The sequence below is a fragment of the Fulvia fulva genome, chromosome 1, assembly GCF_020509005.1.
Source record: "Fulvia fulva chromosome 1, complete sequence".
Classification (NCBI taxonomy): domain Eukaryota; kingdom Fungi; phylum Ascomycota; class Dothideomycetes; order Mycosphaerellales; family Mycosphaerellaceae; genus Fulvia; species Fulvia fulva.
The window spans coordinates 9,859,343-9,873,795 of NC_063012.1; the positions used below are offsets into that span (position 1 = coordinate 9,859,343).

The window sequence follows — 14,453 nt, forward strand, 5'->3', positions numbered from 1 at the left end:
TCGCATTCGTCGTGGCACTGTATCGCGGCGGAACATATCGCCAAGATCGTAGTTAGTTGAGGCATATACTGTTTCTTTCAAAGGTGATAGATCGGGGACAGAGGCTTCAAGTAGCGTGTCAGTCGCGACGATTCGATGAACAAGCGTTGACGTTGGTTGTGAACAAGAACAGGAGGCACGATGTCGTGGTTCAAGGTTGAGCATCGACGCGTAGGTTCTAGCCACGTGCGCGGCTAGACCTGCCTTTCAGAGAACAGCGCAAGGCTGTGGCCGACCTCCATCAAGATGTGGTCCAGTCGCTGTAGCAAGGTCAACCATTGGTATTCCATGATACTTAAGCCGATGTATCATATCTCATCCGATTCTAAGACATTTTGGCCACTCAGTCATCGTCAAAGTCTTGCCTTTTGCTCACCAGCCTATCTGCTTGCAATGCGACAATCTTCGACCCAAGTCAAGCTCCTTTGTCGCCGCGATTTTGATGCACTAATGTATACATTCAACAAGAAATTAACCGTCTCGACAACCAGCATTGGCTCAACGGTAAGGCGTGCTGGCTAGTACTAGCCTCGCATGTGACAATCCTCGGTCATCATTTCCTCTGTTGAAGGCTACATATGAGCCTTCCCTTGGCGGGATTGAGGTTCGAGATACCTCTGAGGCGATGATGGTTGTTCGTTTTGCCAGTCGTTATGCCTTCACCAACAAACTCGTCAGTAGCTGTGTACGACTCTTGGTTCAGTGTCCTGCCGGCATATTCATAAATCTAAAGAAACCTGTGCGTCGTCGATTGAGCAGATCTGTCTCAACATTTCGATGCGATGCACTTTCAGTGATTGTTGGTCATCTTCCTGATCATCAATATGCACCATCCAGCGGCAGTGGTAAGATCTTGAGCATGGAACCCTCGTCCTAGACGTCATCCGAGCAGTGTTGCTTGTTATTTTCGCTTCCTGATGACTTGATGAGCTCTGTGGATTTTCTCGCGTGGAGGAACGTCGTATCATGCCAGACAAGGACAGAAATCTGACCTTTTGGACCTGCTAAGGCTCCCTCTTTCGCTTCTGCTTCTCAGCCACCACACTCCCGTTGAACCCCGAAGGCTTTACCTCCGTCCAAAGCCCCTGCTTCAACGCACTAATAGCAAAATGCGTCCCCACCGAACTCCTCGCTTTGTTCCCGATCCACACTCCAGCATTACTGCCCTCGGTATAGTATTTCGTGCCGAACGGGATATCGTTCTTCCCGTTCGTCAAGAAGCTATGTGTCGTGTTCACAATCGCTGCCTGCAGCTCTTCTGAACCGACAGCAGCAAATTCAATATTCCAGTCAGTAATTGCCCAGTCGACGCCTTTGTCGGATACCGGGCCAGCCCATGGAAGCCCAGCTTCTTGAATCTGCAAGAGGTACCAGGATGATTGCATGTCCCAGGCTTCTTGTGGGAAAGTGCTGAGGTTGAGGAAAACGTCAGAGAAGGCGGCGAAGATGACGTTCCAGGAGTCATCGTTGCCGTAGTTGTAGGTGAAGTGGGTGCTGTCGCTGTTGAGGCCTAGACCGTCTGTATAGATCGTCTTGGCAAATTGAGCTGCAACGTCGGAGTAGGTTGAATTGTCTAGAAGCTTACTGGCCGCATTCAAACCGATGGCAGATTGCATGGCGAGTGCGGTTTGGTTAGGCGTTCCGGCAATAGCATCGACGCTGATGAGCTGACTGGCTGGGTAAAGGCCATTTGCGACAAGATACTGCGCCCAGCCCTCAAGCAGACCGCTATACTTTTCAGTATACGAGCTGTCGCCAGAGAGCTCCTGGTAAGCATACATCAAGATGAATAGTGTTGATGTCTCGAACAGGGGCATCTGCTCTGCCTCGCCGTCATCATGCCCAGTAGCATTAGGATAGTGAAGACCAAGATCGTGGATGACCCACTCGCGAGGCCATCTGCCGGCGGCTAGATATTCCAAGGTCGGCTTGAACTGCAGGATGATCCAGTCATAATTCAAGTGGATAAAGACTGGCCACGACTGAAAGATGAGGTCGACGGTCTCCATATTGCCATTGCTAGAGATCTCCTTCAAAAATGCCGACGGCGAGGCACTGAGGTCGTCAAGGGGTACCTGTCCAGAAAGTCAGCCATAGAAAGATCGCGGTGATTACTGGGATACTGACCGTCAACTCGATAGGAGCAATGGCTTGCCGAAAGCTCGCCTCGCAGATATCGGCGTACTGACTTCCCCAAACATCGGAAACCGACTCGGTCTTGTGTCGAACGATAGAGCCTAGGATAAGCGAATACGCCAATGCATCATCGTAGTTGGACAGGAAGAAGTCCACGGCATCCGGGACTTCTGGCCAGACAGTACGGTGATAGCCAGTCTGAGCATCACCCAGGTAGCTGACAGCCTCGACACGATCCAGACCTACTGCGAAAGTGACGCTACTGCTACTACTAGCGCTGAGATCATGCACAAAGGCTGTCAAATCGTCTCCAGATGTAGTGCTGCTGTTTAAGCTGCTGAGCGTACCAGTGGCAGCAAAAACAGAGTATAAGTTGCTCGCTGGCCCACGTGCGTAAGATGAGCTATTCGAAGTAAGAGTTGTCGCAAGAATTGTGGAGCCCCACGTTGCCCTGTCGCTATCTTCAACGAAGGGGATCTCGTTGTTGTTGTGATACCAGAAGAAGCCAGTGTTATCAAGAGCAGTGTAGTTGATACTCGCCGCGCCACCCTGGCCCGTCCATGTCTGGTCGATCGCATTGAGAATCTGCACATTCGATGGCGCATACCCATTACTTGTAGCGTTGACAGTCACGTACGAGTATGGCAGTGCGTGTAGCGCAAAATCTTCAGCCTTGGGATAGACTGGGCTGAAGAAGTCCAGGACAAAGTCCACATCGCCTGCACAGACGGAGAGGTATGTATGCGTAGCCGTGTAGCTAACATTGACAGTCGTCGCTGCCTCGATGCTGCTCGGCAGGTCGTCCGTAGAGCCAAACAGGACGTATGTGGTCCCATCGACCCGGGCAAGAGTAGGCCATGTCAACTCTTCTCCAGTCCAGAACTGTGATCGAGCTGTTGCAATGTCGGAAAGCTGGCTTCCGGGGACCCAAGTGGATAGATATGGACTTTTTACCGCCAGAGGATATGACGGCAATCGTGCAGTAGTCCCGGCTGATGAGTGTCGTGATCCTGCTAGTGGGGTCCAAACAACTTTAGCAGCGAACCACAGCCTCATGATGATAGAAGAGATACTTGGCGAGCAAGTTGAGGTGGTCCAAGAGCTGTTACCAGCCAAAGCAACGACATCTTGTAGTCGGCACCCGGCCCACACAAACCAAAGCACAAGCAGCAACAAAGTCGAACTAGCGAATATCATGACTCTGTGTCCATAATGGCGGGATCTGCAGGTACTGTTGCGATGCTGCCCCACCAAAGGGGTCGAAGGATTGGCCATTGTGGAATGCAGTCGAGCACAACACCGAGCTGATCACGCTGCAACAAAGTCAGTGGTGGACTCGGGCCGCATCGGGGTCGTTGTCAATGCTTGACATCCCAGCACGTGTTCAATTGAGGTGGAGGAAGATGTCGGTCGTCCACGCAAGTCAGAGGTCGTGATGCGGAGCAAGGAAGGCGCGATTGCGGGGCCATCCTTGCGACTTCTTGAATCTTGATGTTGTGGTATCGGCAGGTATTATGGAGGACCATGTCCTATTCCGTGGTTCGCATGGTTTCGCGGCCTTACAGTTGCGGCCTTCAACGAGCAATAAAAAGACTTCGATTCGATCTCGGGCACTTACCAGCTCGTCTGCGTGGCCGCCTGCTCAGGTCAGGCCAAGCCATGTGCTCTGTCAACCAGATCACGACATCAAGCGGAGATCATTGCACGACCAGAAATGTGGCCAGCGGAAGTTAGCTGAAGGTTATGTCCGGACGACTTTGTCCAACGAGGTGGGCGTTGTCGGCGTTCTCTTAGTGGCATTCTTTGGGGTCCTTCAAGCCAGCGATGCGCGACTTTCGTGATCCTATAGAATCCGAATGGCTGGCTATCGACGGATGAGATCAATGCAAGAGCTGGGACCCATTCTGGGCATGTTGTTGTTGATGAAAGGAAGATGAACGTAGATGAGGTTGAGTCCTGACTACAAGCGCCATCTCGGCGGTCATGGCAAGCGGATCGTTCTTTCCAATAGACGCGAGACTACAACACCTCATTGTATGGGCATAAACTCACAGCCTTGAGCTTTCTTATCACTGACTGGCATACTCCAACACTCCATCCCAACCCCAGAACGCTAGCCATCATCATTACCTCGATCCATTCCCAAACACCACGCTATGCAACCATCCCGAACAACGCACCCTAATAATTCTCCGGCAATCCCTCAAACTGCGGTATATCCTGACTACAATCAAAGTCCCTCGTATACGCCACCTTCGGCATCGTCCCCGCCGCCAGTCCAGCCTTATAACTCCACTGCGCCGCACTCTCCGTCTGCCACGTCCAATAAAACCATCCCCACCCTTGCTCAAAAGAGTGCATCTGCGCCTCCGCGAACAGCAGAAGCCATTTTTTGTATTCATCTGACCAGCTGCCGGGATCGGCGTTGGCGCCGTCGCAGGAACACTGCGGGTTGTTCTTGGTTGGGCAGGTTGGATTCAGGACGGAGCCGTCGGTCGAACCACCAGGACCAGAGACCATGTTCAACGTTCCCTCCCAGCGAGACCCGACGCCGACGTTGTTGAGGTACTGGGCACAGTCTGTGTCGGCTTGGGACCACTCGCCGCAGAGGGTAGGGCCGAAACCCGTTGCAGTGTTTTGCGAGCGGAGGGCTTGCTGCGTCCAGCCTCCGCAGGCGAAGTTGATTTTGTCGTGGTGGTTGAGGACGATTTGATCGACGTTGAAAATGACGTACTGGTGCACGTCTAGAAGGAGGTTCTTCTCATTGGTGAGCTTGCCCTGCCAGTTGTCTAAACCCATGAAACCATCACCGAACACGACAATGCCTGTGAAGTTGTTCCCGCGGACCGCATCGATGGCTTTGGACGTCCAGGTAAGGACTGTGCTCTGGTCCAGCTCTACCATTCGGGGCTCGTTGACGAGACCGTACATGGTGACGATGTTCTTGTAGCGGGGCTGGGTGAAGAAGGCGGAGAGTTGTTTGTGGATGTCGATGGTGCGGTCCCCATTCGTTGTACCGTCTGTGCCGTTGAGCCAACCTATCGTACCTTGACGGCCGGAGTGGTTCCAACCATTTTGACTGCCCGGGGCACCATGGAGATCGAGATTGATGCGGAGACCATATTTGCGTGCCCACTCAATTCCACGGAGGAGGTAGCGCCACGACACTTGAGGGACATAAGGGTCGCCATCGTAGGTCGTCACGGCCCAGTATGAGAATGGTATTCGGACGTGGTCAAAGCCGGCAGCCTGTATATCGGAGAAGGTGCTCTCTTGGGCCCAGGAGGAGTAGTGCTTCTCCAAAGTGGACTTGGCTGTTGTGGGTCCGAGTTTCTGGGTTAGCGTGTATTCGTCGACGACGTTGTCGTGGGTGGTGTAGCCAGAGAAAAGAGAGGGCGTGATGAAAGGTTCAATGCTGAGCCAGCCACCAATGTTGACACCTCGAATAGGCATTGTGCCGTACGTGAACTCTTCGTTCAGAGGTGGAACTTGGTCGTTGGCGCGGGTGCTATCGTCCCATGTGCTATTCAGACCCATGACGCTGAGCCCACCGACTGTTTCGGCCGTGTAGGTTACATTAAAGTCATCTGTATCGTACCAGGTGAAAGGGTCGAGAATCGTTCCTTGGGCATCTTTTGGAATGTCGTCTTCCGATATGCCTGCAAGATTGCTGTTCGCGGGCGTTGTTGAATTATCTCCAGCGCCCCCTGCGCCCGAGGAAGAGTTGTGGCTCTTCCCTGATACCACCACTGCCGCCGGGATTATGATGGCCAGTAGCACGATCACTATACCAACACCAATGAAGATCTTCTTCCGCCGCTTTCGTTTCCGCTCTTGCTCATCGTAATCCAGATCACTGCTGCCGCCATCTCGCCTCCGCACAACTTCGCGATAGTCCTCCTTCTCGCTGTAATATGCTGACGATCCTCGGCCTCGCTCCAGAACCTGACCACTTGCAACCCGTCTTCCATCTCGATTTCGTTCTCTCCTTCGCTCGTGTTTGTAATTACTGGGATGCTCATACGCAACACTGTCTTCCTCCGCAGCCAGCGCTGCCCTCTCCTCTTCTCTCCGCCGCCGTTTCCGCTCCCGGTGTTCCTCCCGCCGTCTTTCGCGCTCTATCTCCCTCTCCTCCCTTTCGCGCTCCCGATCGACATCATACTCGGCTCTTGTATGCTGAGCTTCCTCTCTCGGTCGCGTCTGCGGTACGCCCTCGTAGTCGTTCCAGCCAAGTTTGCGATTGAGCTTGTCAAGTTGCGCTAGCTGGCCGGACGATAGTGCTGTGGTGTTCGTCCTGCTGCTGGTGTACTCGGACTCTGGCGCTCTCGACGATCGACGTTCATGATGGCTCCTCCTCGGTCTGCTCTTCGTCGGACTACCATGATCCTCCTCCCGATCCCGATCCCGGTCGTATCGTCCGAGAACCTCGCCGTTGCTGTCGGTTCGCTGGTGCGTTCTTCGTCGCCGTTGCCTGCGCGCAGGGGAGTCGCGTGGCGTATGCGAACTCGGCATCGTGCAGAATGTCGTTATCTTCTACATATAGACAATGCAATGAGGTCACCTGGAATGCTGTGCTTCCATATTAAAGTGGTCGGCTGTTGGCGTTGTTGTCATGGTGACACCCGGCGGTTGGCGCCGAGCATCCTAGCTCGATCTCCGACATGTGAAAGTCTCTTGCCAACATCAGCATCACGGCAGTTCCAAGCTTTGTTACGATCTTGCTTTCGTACGACTACTGGGCATTGCGCGTCATGAAATCTCACGTTTCGTTTAAGCCATCGACGATATCAGGACTAGAACTATCTCCAGGGGAGTCAACTGAATCTGGACTCTGAGGCTACTTCCCATGCCACTGATGCCACCTGATTCAATCTCAGCGTGCCATCATATTGCCCCAGGAATCATCGATATGCTGCTGCAAGCAGTCGAGGGAGCGTATTCGCCAACGATGGTCAACAGCGTCTAGTGTGATGACCGGCCCTCCTACCTCTTTCTCGGTCCAGCCTTCACACCTTTCATATCACCCTCGAACTCCGCTCTCGACCTCTTTCCTCCCGCATCAGACCGTACTGAACGATCCTGCTGGCTTGCATTCAGCTGCGGTCGCTCCTTCCGGCCATCGCGGCTGTGCTGGCTTGCAGCTGTAGTCGTGACGTCGGAGATCTCATCCAAAAGAACTTCTGCGTCAGGGTTATTGTGGTTCTCGAATGGTTCCTCCTCCACGGTCTCAACTGCGGCCCTTTTGTACTTTCTGGCCTGGCTCGAAAGACTGCGCTTGGAGCCGTTACCACCGACCTTGCTGCGCCACATTGGCTCTGGTACCTCTGGCTCCACAGGTGGCTCAGCAAAAGTCGGAGAGTGCTTCTGACCATACTCCTTAGCGGGATTGACGGTGTTTTCGACCATTGCTGCGATGGTCTCTTTACTCTTCAACGGGTCAGCGCTAGCGTACTCGCGATACAAGCACTTGCGCAGCATCTTCTCCACCACGGACCGGGAATCATTTTCCCACTGAGCCTTCGCCTCATGATAAGTCGCTGCACGAGCGGAATATCCTTCAGCGCAGTAGAAGCACTCGTAGTCGTCGAAGAGATAGTCCTCGATCCACTCCCAGTCAATGACGTTGCGCAGCTCGTGGTTGACTTTGATGACTCGAGTGGTGCAGGTGGTGCATATGATATTGACACATCTCGTGGTGAGTCCTGCCAGGTCTGACGCCGGTGCTGGGTTGCCGGCGTAATCCCAGAGCATGTGGCGGAGGTCTTCGCAGGTGAAGTCATCCTCTTGAAAGCCTTTATTTGCGAATCTGCGCTTTTTGAGCGCGGGCTGTTGTTGCTGCACGATCTCGGTGGGGAAAGCAAGAGGCACGACACTGGTGGGTGGCCTATATGAATGCCTGTGGTTGCGGTAGCCGAGTCTCAACATGGTGCGAAGGTGGTGCTCAGTGACTGCCTGTGAGTGGAGAAACGAGACTACTTCCAGGGTGGTATTTCCGAGATTGTAGTTCGACAATAAGACGGAACGGTGTTGATGGAAAGCTTTGGCGTGGTCGTCTGTTGCGAAATTGTGCTGTCGTGGTGAGTATGTCTTGAGTCGTAAGGGGAAGTCGTGATGGCGCCAGAAGGCAACTGGCTCACATCTAATGAGTCAAACGTAGGACATCGGTATCTGCCGAAGAGCTCCGAGATTTAAGTGAATGACAACACCGATCTTCTAGAACGAGCTGCGACACTACAATTCTGGCAACATCTTGACTTGATTCCACCAACTGGAGCGAGCAAGCGACATTAAAGTGAGTAGATTGGTAGTATAAATCTCGTACCTATCTGTACACGATTTGAATGCATGCAAGCTTTCCAGCCAGAATGGCGCTTGCGCTGCATACAAGCACAGTAACTGGAAGGTTCGATCAGGCGCTGAGTCCTACGACCACTTGCGCAAGTCAAGGCTCAACAAAGCCGCATCGGAATGTGCCAGGAAACTGGCTGTATAACTGGGTCGACAGTTTGGAACAGAACTGTACCATTGATAGCATCATGCTATAGGCGTCCCGAAAATGATCTAGAGGGGTGACGCCACTATCTTCTAGCAGATGCGCGGATGCTCTTTAGATACAGGTCGCAAAGATTACTAAGTTAGCATCTCTTGGTCCTTCCTCTTGTCTCATTCGCAGTTCTGCACGTCATGGTCCCGGATTACCATCTGGACGCCCCTTCTCGCTATGATACCACATCAACGCTTAGTCTTTGACGTACATCCCGACCTCCTCCAGCTGTTCTTGACGACTCGCCTTCCTGTACCTCGGAAGTGGGCCATCGAAGAAACGCAGATCCAACGCCTGATCCTACCTCCTAAATCTGGCGCTCCTCGAAAAAGCTCGGGTTGGTCAGGTGACCAGCAAGTTTTCTTGGCGGAGCGTCTGAGTCGCGTGGGTTCACAATAGGCATCAAAAAGCCAGCTTTTGTAGCCCTCCTTTACAACAACAGAACAACTACAACTTGTATATACTTAAGCTCCTCGTAGTCCCTAGATATAAGGAAGGATAGCGACACCTCGTTGTTTATATATCCGGAAACGCCCAATTACGCAAATGAAACCTTGCATAAGATTTCAAGCAGTGGTCATCCCTCCAAAACGAGGTTTTGAACTACATCCTTTATGCAATTTCCGAAAGCTAGAGGTCCGAGCCGTAAGCATTCTGAGCTGAGCTCGAGTCTCAAAACTGTGTATATATGTTGTGCTTGTGCTGTTTCAAGGAGGGAGGGCAAATCTAGCACTAATCTAGTTGTCTTGGCGCCCACTCTGCGCCCACGGTTCTCAGACCCTCGCAAGCTCGGAAGTGGCTTCACTTCAACACCACCGAGCGATAGCAGCGGTCTGGTTTAGGAGGTAGGCCTGATCAACGGCATCACACTCTCCCTTGCTCAAGCTCTCAACAATGAATGTAGCAACCACCTCAAGGCCGGCTGCTGTTTGAAGTCTCCACGATGGCGGTTCAGCAAGATTCATCTGATCGCGCACCGCCAACAGGTCCTCCACCTTCAGACCCTCATAATTGTCCGCCCAAAAGTACTGATGATTCTCTAGAACACACCAGCAGTCGAGCTTCTTGTTCCAAGCCATGCGCGCTAAGGCCATGCTACGACATGGTGGGTCGGTGATGTACTCATGGGCATGGCGCAAAGCCGGAGCAAAATGTGAGGCTGGAAGATGGATGAAGACCTGGTAAGCCTTTGTGCCATCGTCGTGGGTGTGTGCATGCGTATGCACGAGCTTGAAAGTAGGATTGAGACGTAGCCAGTCTGTCGAGTCATATTGCGGGACCACGAGAGTTGGAAGGAGGAAGACCTGGTTGATAGCCAACTCGAGATCGGTCCGGCCCATAGATGTGAGATCAGCTTTCGGGTGTGGGTCATTTGACTCGTAGCTATGGCGAGCATCTGTAAGCTATCTTCCTGACATACTTGTCGTGTCGACGCAGCATGTCACTATTCTCAGCAAGATGCACGTACCTGGGGACTGCTCGCTCGCGCTGTACTGCCTTGCACTTGATGGTCGCGCGCCAGGTCTTGTTGACTCGTTTTAAGTCTGGAAGCTGATGGGGCTCGACATGACAGAGGATGATCTCGAGTAGTTCATTGGTGTCGAAGACTTTCTGCGCGGCAGCCATATCGCAAAGCTCGGTGGTCTGAAAATCGGTCGTTGTGTTGAGGTAATGGAATACAGTGTCTGGTTGCAGGTTTTTTTGGAGATTGGACGATAGAGAGTTGGACTGAGATTTGAGAAGGAAAGTGGGATAACGGAATTTCGAGCACGGGCCCATTGCACATGCCGAACGCGGCATGACTGATTCACTCGCCGCTCTCGACCTGAAGTGCACGATCTATGTGGTAGATTCTAGTGAACGACGTGGTCAGAATGCGTCAATGCCCAGGCGGCTCCGAATTAGCTTTTGAATTTCCTGGCGACCATACCAGCGCTCGATCCTTCTCCAAGGCGGCGTCAAGCAGTGACCCTGGTCGATGCGTTGCCCGTCTATATCGAGACAGAGGCTTCTGTAGATATTTCTTGGCCGCAGCAGAGTCCTCTGGATCTTCTGCTTTCTGCGCTGTCTCACCATTGATAGTGAGAGAAGCCCACACCTCTGTCGCCAATTGATGATCGAAGTCTTCAGGATCGTCCTTCCTGAGGTGAACAGTCTGAGATCCGACAAACTCTTGGTGTGCTTTCAGGACATCCTGAATGAGTACATCCTGCTGATCTGTACACCCAGCAAATGTTGTGGTAATCTGAAGGTATCACCCATTCGTTGCCATCGGAATCCCAGCTTATTGTGCGCAAGGCGATGCAATCGCTTGGTGGTTCCGTGACATATTGATTGACAGCATCGTCATACTTCTCGCTTCCAAATGATGACAGCCCGAGCATGATCCGTATGTTATCCGTGCCCTCCGCCAGATCGCGGAAGTAGTTCGCGTGAACCCGGTCGAACAAGGGGTTGACTCGCAGCCAGTAGGTTGCATCGTAGTTTGGCGCTAAACCGCTATCCAGCTCGCCAGACACCACTTCCATGTGTCGGTGCAGATCCATGGTCTCGGACTCTTCTCCATCGTACTCATACAGCCATCCGTAGCAGCGAACGACCCGACTTCGCTGCACTGCACTCGACATCGTCACCTTGTCGCGCCAAGCCTTGCACACAAGCTTCAACTCGCGTATCTGTTTGGCAATCAGTCTGAGCCATCGCAACACGGAAGAGTTGGTCACTCGTGAGCAATGCCCAAAGCGCTCTCCCGGCTGCCAAGCTATTGCTCACGAGACACGATGTCCTCTGCATGGTGTATTCATACCTGACGTGGCTCGACCTGACAGATGATGATCTCGAGAAGTTCAGCGATGCCCCAAACTGCATGTGCCGCCTTCGAAGTTGTAGTGTCAGGCATAATTGCCGAGAGGTCGCAAAGTGGCTGGTAGGTGATACGTTCGCGGTGATGATGTATGTCGATGTCAGGTGTGGTACAATCATTTGCGCTGCGAAGAAGTGAAGAAGCTGCTGGTCACGGTCCGTCCCTCGTCCCTGCAAGCGTAGACACTAGTGACTGCCCACGTCATTCGCATGTGCAAGATGTTCCTGACCGCAGAGCCCTTTGACTGATACACTGCAACAGGTTCTGACGCAAACTCACCAAGGCACCGAAGCAGTGATAGAGCACGGAATCGTAGGTACAGCACAAGTTGCGACTCCACATCTGCTTAAATTCGTGGGGCTCTTAAGCATGCTCTAAGTTACACTACTCGGTCACTACTTCTTGCCAGGCTTCCACACCGAGGCCAAGTCCTTCTCATTCGCAATTCTAAGCTCTCGTCCAGGCTGATGTGAGACCCGCCTGAATCGCGGCAGCAGGTCGAAGTAACGCGCACTCCTCGCTCTCTCGGCGACGGACGCAGTCCGAGGATCAACTCCTCTCACCGAGAGGATGGCAGTGATCCCATAATCACCAGGATCCCTGACGCGATTGACTCTCATGTGAGTAGTATGGACCATGTCGCGCACAGCGAGAATGTCGCCCACTTTGACTCCGTCCTTGTTGTATGCCAAGCAGACTGTGGATTCCCGAGGATGGGACCATCGATTGAGAGAAGTATCGAAATGATGCGTAGCCACCTGGATAGCGTTGCACGGTGGTTCAGTCGCAAACTGTGCTGATGCGGCGAGGTAGTTGGATGCCGTGTCTTCTGGTATAGTGATCTTTATGCGTAGCTTCGATCGAGACTTGGAATCCGTTCGGCCCTGCGCAGACACGTGCTCGAAGATGGGGTTGATTCTGAGCCAGGACAGTGCACTGTACCATGGAGTCACACCACGGCATGATGCGTAAGCGAAAGTAGTGGCATGCAACAACCACCTGCTCAAGCTGTTCAGGTCTATGCCTTTGAAAGGTGCGAAAGTAGTATACATCTTTACTACACGTGCACGCTGTACTGCTTTCGAAGTCGAGATGATATGGCGCCAGTTCGCGCCCACCAGCTTCAGTTCGCGGATCTGAAGTCGCGTTAGCATGTGACCGATGCACCTGGAAACAGAACCTGCCTGGTGCTGCTCAGTGTGACAGATGATCATCTCGAGTAGCTCATATGTATCGAAAACCTGCTGTGCAGCAGACATAGTGGATGTCAGTTTGTGTTGGTCGGCGATGTGTTTGTTGCGATGTTCGTGTTGGTCGAGCCTTCCATATAGTTTGGCAGTGAATTGCAGCCGCGCTAGAGGCTTGGCGGCGGCAAGTCCGTGCAAGTGCGCTTGTCTAATAAGCGTCGGAATGTGCGTCGGAATGTCGACTGTGATGGAGCTCACATGGCATGGATTTGGTGATCTATGTGAACAGTGGAGTAAACCGCACAGTGAGGTGTCCTTCTCGATCATCATACTCCGCCAGAGACAGACAGAACGAGTATGAGTGCCTCTTTCACTCCATCCCAGGCACCCTATCCCCATCCTCAGTTCCACCTCTACCCGGCGGCGTCCAGACCAGAGCACCATCCCTCCTCTCCGCCATCTCCAGCTCCAGTCCATATCGATGACTCTTCCTTCAATACCTCGGCAGCACTCCCTCGAAGTATCTCCCATCTTCACCCTCTTACCATCTCCCTCACGAACCTCGCTCTTCACTGTCAAGCACACACACATCTCCCCGGCCTCCTGCACATTGAACTCATCATCTGCATCGCTCATCTTAATAAACCCCATCTGCGTGTTCAAGAGCGCATCTCTGACTTCAAGCACATCCTTCACCGTAAGGCCCTCTGGATTCCACGCCCAACAGATATTGTAGTAATCAAAATCAGGTGTCACCCACTGCTGCTCATCGCGATTCCAGCTCGTTGTCCCTATGGCCATAGCCTTACACGGAGGCTCGGTAGCATAGTCGTTTCCGTTTCGATCGCCGCGTGTGAGCATGTCCGATGACGGGAGCATGATGGTGAGATCGTAGCTCGGGCCCCAGTCCCGGTCGCCTTGATCAAGCTCGGCGTGGACTTGATGGAAGAGAGGATTGAGGCGTGGCCAGTTGGCATCGGTGTAGTTAGGTGTTGGCCATGTTGCGAGGAGCTGGAAATTGATGTCGTCCTTCAGTGCGTGAGTGTCAAGGTACCGAAGAAACCAGTCGTCATAACGGGTAATGGATGGTCCAGGTGCAAGGATGCGTGCGCGTCGGATTGCTTTGGACGTCGCGATCAGATCGCGCCAGTTCCTTCCGACTAGCTTGAGCTCGCATATCTGTGGAAACGTGAGAAAGAAAATGATGCATTTGGCGTTTCGTAAAGTCATACCTGATGGCGCTCCACTGGGCAAATGGCCATCTCGAGTAGCTCGACAACATTGAAGACCTGCTGCGCTGCGCCCATGGCTAGGAACGTGTGCTGGACACAGAATCGATCAACAGCTGTTGAGCTAGTTCCAAGGTGGAGTATGGGGCGACGGCTGTTGTTTATATAGCGTGCTTTGATTCGAAGTGTGGTGCTGGCGAGCAATCTTGAACTGTCCAGATTGGCGTCAGTGGACGCTCGAACTGCATGGTACATGGTCCAATGCGAAGCATACACTCAGAGTGCTCTCACAGATGTCCAGCGAAGTAGCAAACAGTGTGGCCGATAGATCGTTTCGGAAGGAGTGAGATGCTGCTGGAAGTTGCCTGATGTTTCGTGCAAGTGCTTGCAAACTCACGACCTAGCGCTGTGCATCGGCAGTGTACCCTTCCAGTGCTTGACGATAATGGATTTGC

At 52.8% G+C, this 14,453-nt stretch overlaps 6 protein-coding genes across 6 annotated transcripts; all 6 read right to left on the bottom strand.

Moving 5' to 3' along the window:
* Nucleotides 1-1,043: 1,043 nt before the first annotated feature.
* On the bottom strand, nt 1,044-3,450 carry CLAFUR5_01975 (Glutaminase A; the record flags this gene model as incomplete). The annotated part of the gene is made up of 2 exons (XM_047901123.1): nt 1,044-2,114; nt 2,167-3,450. The coding sequence occupies 2 exons, from the start codon at nt 3,448-3,450 to the stop codon at nt 1,044-1,046; spliced, it is 2,355 nt and encodes a 784-aa protein (XP_047755537.1).
* Nucleotides 3,451-4,356: 906 nt separating this feature from the next.
* Nucleotides 4,357-6,687, bottom strand: CLAFUR5_01976 (putative glucan 1,3-beta-glucosidase D; the record flags this gene model as incomplete). The annotated part of the gene is made up of 1 exon (XM_047901124.1): nt 4,357-6,687. The coding sequence occupies one exon, from the start codon at nt 6,685-6,687 to the stop codon at nt 4,357-4,359; it is 2,331 nt and encodes a 776-aa protein (XP_047755540.1).
* A 471-nt stretch (nt 6,688-7,158) lies between these two features.
* On the bottom strand, nt 7,159-8,100 carry CLAFUR5_01977 (uncharacterized protein; the record flags this gene model as incomplete). Its single annotated transcript, XM_047901125.1, has 1 exon — nt 7,159-8,100. The coding sequence occupies one exon, from the start codon at nt 8,098-8,100 to the stop codon at nt 7,159-7,161; it is 942 nt and encodes a 313-aa protein (XP_047755539.1).
* Nucleotides 8,101-9,525: 1,425 nt separating this feature from the next.
* Nucleotides 9,526-11,618, bottom strand: CLAFUR5_01978 (uncharacterized protein; the record flags this gene model as incomplete). Its single annotated transcript, XM_047901126.1, has 5 exons — nt 9,526-10,102; nt 10,188-10,363; nt 10,650-10,928; nt 10,978-11,394; nt 11,526-11,618. The coding sequence occupies 5 exons, from the start codon at nt 11,616-11,618 to the stop codon at nt 9,526-9,528; spliced, it is 1,542 nt and encodes a 513-aa protein (XP_047755546.1).
* Nucleotides 11,619-11,977: 359 nt separating this feature from the next.
* On the bottom strand, nt 11,978-12,841 carry CLAFUR5_01979 (uncharacterized protein; the record flags this gene model as incomplete). Its single annotated transcript, XM_047901127.1, has 1 exon — nt 11,978-12,841. The coding sequence occupies one exon, from the start codon at nt 12,839-12,841 to the stop codon at nt 11,978-11,980; it is 864 nt and encodes a 287-aa protein (XP_047755545.1).
* A 341-nt stretch (nt 12,842-13,182) lies between these two features.
* On the bottom strand, nt 13,183-14,076 carry CLAFUR5_01980 (uncharacterized protein; the record flags this gene model as incomplete). Its single annotated transcript, XM_047901128.1, has 3 exons — nt 13,183-13,283; nt 13,315-13,948; nt 14,002-14,076. The coding sequence occupies 3 exons, from the start codon at nt 14,074-14,076 to the stop codon at nt 13,183-13,185; spliced, it is 810 nt and encodes a 269-aa protein (XP_047756647.1).
* Between the last annotated feature and the right edge of the window lie 377 nt (nt 14,077-14,453).